The 6405-nt window shown below is 38.9% G+C and overlaps 1 protein-coding gene across 1 annotated transcript in view; it reads right to left on the bottom strand.

The window, feature by feature from the left end:
- osbpl10a (oxysterol binding protein-like 10a) overlaps positions 1–6405 on the bottom strand; it is a gene marked incomplete at its 5' end in the record, with an annotated part of 81928 nt that overhangs the window by 50981 nt on the left and 24542 nt on the right. The window contains 1 exon segment of the mRNA XM_014013113.1: positions 2455–2534. Coding sequence (XP_013868567.1) covers positions 2455–2534 — 80 coding nt within the window.

Here is a 6405-nt window from a genome sequence, read left to right as displayed (position 1 = left end):
CAGGTGACTGATACTCACATCACATGGCTATCGTTCACAGGTGACTGATACTCACATTACATGGCTATCGTTCACAGGTGACTGATACTCACATTACATGGCTATCGTTCGCACCTAATTAATACCTATTGTTAACAGGGGCCTATAAATTTTTTTCCTTTTTACTTAAATGCTAATTGTAGCCATACAGTACCAAAAGATAAATGTTRCAACACAGTAGCTAAATGCTAAAAATAGAAACATAGGAGCCCAAACCTAAAATTAACAACACAGTAGTTTAAAGCTAAAAGTAGCCACACAGTAGCTTAAAGTCTGACATTAGTTAAATGCTAAAATCAATACTTATTTTACCCACTGTAAATGAGAGGTGGATTTCAGTAAAAAACCACAAAAACTAGACCCACTTAATGAGGAGTCATTTATCAATCACACCCCTCATTAAATCCTGCTCAAATTATTRTCTTGACAAAAAAAATATGAAAACCCCAAAAAGAAGACAAGTAAAACCTCAACTTYAAGCTTCAAAACAGCCGTTCTTAAAGCAAAGCATGCGTCATGGTAACRAGTTCTATATTTTACCTAAAGTTTAGGGGACAGCCAGCTGTAACACCCAAAGTTTGCAAAAGAAATATTAAACTTCTGGAATATTTCTGACATCCACGCACCGCCGACTTTCACACTGTCACCACCGGCAGCGGAGCTCCACAAGAAACTCTCTAACAAAGTCAGTCACTGTGAGAACAGGCAAGTGGAGATACACCCACACACACATATATATATGCAAAACAATCCACTGAGGCAACATTAAAATCTGCACATGTCCAAATATAAATCCACTAACCCAAYAACAAATAAAACTAAAGATAAAGGTAGATTTCAGCAAACAGGGCTGTCAGAAAGGAGCTCACTGAGAAGAGGAAGATGAGGATGAGGATGTTTCCAAATGCATCCTGAGGTTCAGCTGCAGGGATCTGAGCTGCTACCTTCAAGTCGACGCAAACGATTTCCCAAAAATATTCGGAAACTAATAAAATGATAAAATCTGCTTTCTTATTTAGTCTCATTTTCTCTTTCATTTTTAATATGAAGCTTATTGTGAGGAAGTCAGAGGCTTTTTATTAGTCTGCAGACTTGCTTGGTTTGATAAGTGTTCATGGGGAAAGAAAACCTGAAAAAGGCCTTTATTTTTTAACAAAAAGCTGTGCTGAAGCGTTTATAATTGTAGTGAAAATTTTATTAGGTCACCTCAAAATACAATATGTCATTTCAAAGGTTTGATCATTATAATAACTAAAGGTTTTTTTCAGTGCATCAGGATCAAAACTCTGACAGGGAAAAAAAGCTAACTGCTGCAGGAAAACTTTATTAAAATATTCATCGTGTAAAACTTTGCCAATTTTGGAACTTGTGGTTCATTAAGCGTGACTTTAACACACTTTAAAGTCTTTTACCTGATCAARCCAACACATACAAGTAATCTACGTTTGGAAGAGAACTCGCCACCAGATTTAGAGACAAGTAAAACCCAAAACATGAAGCATCAAACGACTGAAATGAGCCGATAAAGAAYGGCTTAAAGGGCCTGTGATGTTTATATTCTTCAAATACAAAAATCATAAAACATCTTTATATTTAAGAAACTTGACATAAAATGCATGATTTTAACCGTTTTCTCACATAACTGGCAGATTTTATTTTGAAATTCGCTCAGCCAAAGTGAAACAGGACGTGACATCAAAGGGGAATTCTTTAATAAAATAAACTCTCTGGTCTTTGTTTATTAAAACAAAATTATTTTAACTTTAACTCTTCTTCGTCTCTCTTTGATAGCGACTCAGAATAATTTAAAGAAACAGATTCTTCTCTACAATCTGTTCACATGCTGACATTCCCCTTTGACATCACTTCCTGTTACTCTACGTGCAAATATCTCCACAACTGTTCATCTCAGCRGTGTGAAGTGKKGTTTTTTTTGCATTATGTTATTAATGCTATCTTTYAAAAAATGCATTCACATTTATTACAAAAACACTGATGACACAGGCACTTTAAGGCTACAAAAACAGAAAAAGTCTAAATTAAAAGCTGAAGAGGAAATATCTCRTATACAGCAATTAATTAGTTTTTAAGAAAGCACCACAAAAGACATTTGACATCGTTAATTCTTGAACACACCTATATTTCAAAATCCACTGCTGGTGTTTTGTGACTTCAGCAGGAATGAAAATCTTACTTTCAGCAATAATACTGAACACATCCTGGAGTTTATAGTAAGAAAACTGTCACATTTATGAAGGAACAGGAACTTACACAGAAAGTTCAGGACTTCCTGCTGATTCACTTCCTGAGTTACACGAGCTGATGATATGAAAACAGTGACGTGTATGTATGGCAGTGCGTGTGTGTGTGTGTGTGTGTGTGCGTGTGTGTGTGTGTGTGTGTGTGTGTGTTTACCTTGGCACTGCTGTCAGAGTGGCGTCTGGCGCACGCTTGAAGCTGACTGATCCAAAACTGCTGCTCCTTAGCGTCTGCAGCTGAAAATCCAACAGACACCGAAGAGTTAAATCAGTTCATCCTGAACACTGGAGACATTCAGGATCACACATTAGTCTTTATGGGAGTTCACACACGGGTCAACAAGCAGCAATAATGGAGTCATCTGCTAAAAACATGACTGCAATTCCATTTTTACCACTGAACTGTGACTCGGGTTCATTTTAAATTGACCAGAGAGGAAAACAACTGGAGGACGAGACGGCAGCAGTTACAAAATTTATTTGAGAGTTAATTTTTCTTCTAATTATGCCATTAATTTCCAAATCCACCGATGATGGTTGATGATGAAAGGCAGAACAATCTTCCCCCCAAAGGCTCCATCAGTGTCTTGTAGCAGCACTGGTTGATGGGACAGAACATTAGTGGGACAGGGGACGACCGAAACTCTTTACAGAACCCTGCATGAACGATCGCGTCAGACCCTAAAGGCTTCGACGGAAAACGTGAGGCTTCGTGCTGATCTAAACCACCGCACCCGACTCTCTTGGTGTTTGGTGTTTACTGAGCTCGAACGCTGGAAATAAACGACATGGGAACCCAAASCGAAAAWCCCTCCGAGCTTCAGACAGTGAAAGAAATGACATTAATGTGGCATTAAAACGCAAAGGCAAAAGCATCACTACAGCAGAACATAAACATCAGAAGTAAGTGTCTGCACTCTGAGCTCATCCCAGAATGATGGAGTTCCTCGAAGCAAGTTCATTTCAGCTGCTTGTACACGTGATGATGCAGGGTTTCCATGGCAAGATAAACGTGCCAATTTTTGGCCCATTGTTCCCCCCTTCCAATAATCTTAAAGGCGCAGTGTGTAGGATTTGTTGTTTTCAGCGACATCTAGTGGTTGAGTGGTTGAATCATCCTCCCTGGTCCTCCCCCCACCCCCATCCCCCGCTTCCAAACACAAAGGAGTTGCTASGGTGTCTCTCAGGTGTCAAAAACCTTTGATAATTCCAACCGCGATGTCTACCAGCAGCTTCAGGGCTAGTGATGTTTCAAGTGGTAAGATTATGAGCTTTAATAAGTAAAATTATCCCAGCTACAATGACAGACAACAAATATTACATTTATAGTATTACAACTAAAACCGTTTTTGACGCCGCCACCGCAGTTTGTCCTTCATGAGCCTTCGTAGGCAAGATGGCGGCTGCCTGTAGTGGCGACCCGCGACCATGGAGATATAAACAGCTTTTTATAAGGTAAAAATAATGAAACAAGGTCTTTGTCTGCAACGATTAGACATGTTTTTTTTATTATTGAATTATAGTGATTATCTCAATTTTGGCTAAAAGAATTGACAAAATCCTACACACTGTGCCTTTAAGGATGACGATTATTGCGATGACTCTAAAGATAATCTGAAGAGATATTCCTGCCACATGTGGTGTGTTAAGAGTGATCKTGTCGGCTTGGAAGGACGTCGGGACTGCTTTGATCTCAAATTATTATTGTTTGTTTTTAAATCTCTTAATGGCACTGCTCCGCCATATTTATCTGAACTTTTAAGTCTAACTGTACATGGGAGATCCCTGAGGTCATCAAATCAACTTGGCTAAAGCTTTGGGGTGACTGGGACTTTTCATTGGCAGGAACCAGACTCTGGAACAAACTAGACCACGTGTCAAACTCGAGGTCTGTGTGGCTCCATGTGGCTCGCAGGTGACAATTTTCATGCTAAGACTTACTTAATATGAAAATTGTTTCTTATATCAATGGTAAAAAAATTTTGGTTACATGCAACAAAATAAACTAAATTAAAAGGTGAAAGATAATAGTACTCATCCTGCCCCTGAGATGTTGGCTATATGTAATTGAACAATTTAGTTAGATGGCTCAGTAATAATGTATTTTAATGACTTAAAATAAGCTGCTTTAAATCCAGCATTGACCACAAACTTAATCTCCCATATTGCAAGTCCATCATCCATGTGAACGACTGGCCCTTTGAGGGCCACCATAACGCTCATGTGGCCTTCGATGAAAGTGAGTTTGACACCCCTGCTCTAGACCTTCGATCCACCTCTGACCTGGACGTCTTTAAGTCTAATCTCAAGAGTTATTTCTTTAAACAGGCTTTTAATATTTATTTTCTCTTTTTATGTTTTCTTTTCTTGTGATGTGATTCGACTGTGATGTTTTTTGGTCACCTTGGTTGTTGTTAAACGCTATATAAATCAATCAATCAATCAATCAATTGGGGATATTCAACATGTTGGATCATCTTGGCTCGATATCCCAGCATGTGGAGTTTGCAGCCTGTTGAATGTGACTTGTTGTCAATCAGAAAGCGAGGTGATAGAAACAACTCCAAACATACAGAAGACAAAACACCTGCCATGACGCAAACGTCTTTTTGTTTTTTCTTTGGTGGAAATAGTCCACAAACTATCRCCATTTCTTCTTCCTCGTCGGCCATGTTTATTTACTCTGAACTCATGTTTGATCTCGAGAGGTTTCTAATCTGACGTCTGAACGTTTGAGTGGAATCTGTTGAGCTTAGATGGATCGGTAAATCTAAAAAAAAAAAAAAGCTTTGCTTTTCGACAACTCCTTTTTCACCATGGCCGACCGAAGCAACACCCTCATTACTGGGGACGAGGCGCCGATCTATCAATCCATCCTGCCATCACTCAGGAACAAGATGCCCAGATACTTAAACTCCTCTTTATGAGGCAAAGACTCCACAACACTGACTTTGAAATGCTGAAGGTTATTTTAGTGTAAGAAAAACTTCCTGTGCCGACATCCAAAAGTGCTTTTGAAAAGAAAAAATGTGTAAAACTCCAGAGAAGATGCTGCTCGTCTCTGCAGGAAACAGATTTCATACCGAAACAACCTATAATACTTTGTTACTCAGATGACGCTCATCATTCACCCCAGAGTGAGCAAACAAAACAAAAACTCCCCCCCGCTTGTGACGTACACAAGCTCAGCTGTGATTAGAAATAATTAGCCGTCTGCGTTGAGGAGAGCAGCCGCCGGATGCGTCTATGCTAATGTGCACCTGTTCAAATGCTGACACGAGTGGTGCAACGTAGGTAGGTAATCAGGGTGTCATGATCCAGGGAGAAAATTTAAAAAAAATAAAAACTGTTTTTTGTGTAGCCGGAGACCTGGAAGTGACACGTTGACAGCTCCACTTAAACACAAGCTTGAGCTGAGAGGACTAATGAGGAAAACACAGAGCTGGACTGCACGCCCGTTTAAAATACACCACATCAGACACTCGGCCTGGTCTGAAACTCTTATTTAAATGTCAATATTCGTCCCGAGAGGCGGATGAGGAATATTCAAACAGACTGCAAYGCCAAGAAACCTCCTTCTCAGTCAATTAAGACTCCAACCCCACCGTCTAATTACAGCCATTTTAATTACAGGCCTATGAAAGATGTTATTGGTTATGATAATGTTGAGTCTGAGGATTAATGCTTGGACCAGCAGTTTGATTTAATTAGGGTGTYGGCAGTTTTTAATGCGCGGAGCACTTTAAACTTGTGTTTTTAATAAAATGGACAAGCTGACAAGGACTAGACTGGATGAATAAGCTGCCTGAAAAAACAATGACCCCCTCGTAAAAACACCCCAACGATGCTTATTATGAAGCTTTTAAAAAGCTAAATTATACGATGAAAAACACTTCATAATTATAGTTCTTTATTGCTTATTAAGTGTCATCTTTTAGCTGCAGGAACTAGTTGGTATTAATACTGAAAACAAAATAAATAAAAACAAAAAGTAGACGTGTTTTTACTGAATAAAGGATTTGCTTCTTAGAGCAATGTAAAACAATGAAAAGATGGGAAAAAAACAAGTGTTCATCATTGCATTAAAATAACTGTAAATTTTTTACAT

This window comes from Austrofundulus limnaeus, unplaced genomic scaffold, assembly GCF_001266775.1.
Source record: "Austrofundulus limnaeus strain Quisiro unplaced genomic scaffold, Austrofundulus_limnaeus-1.0 Scaffold98, whole genome shotgun sequence".
Lineage (NCBI taxonomy): Eukaryota > Metazoa > Chordata > Actinopteri > Cyprinodontiformes > Rivulidae > Austrofundulus > Austrofundulus limnaeus.
This window is presented reverse-complemented; position numbering and strand designations above follow the sequence as displayed.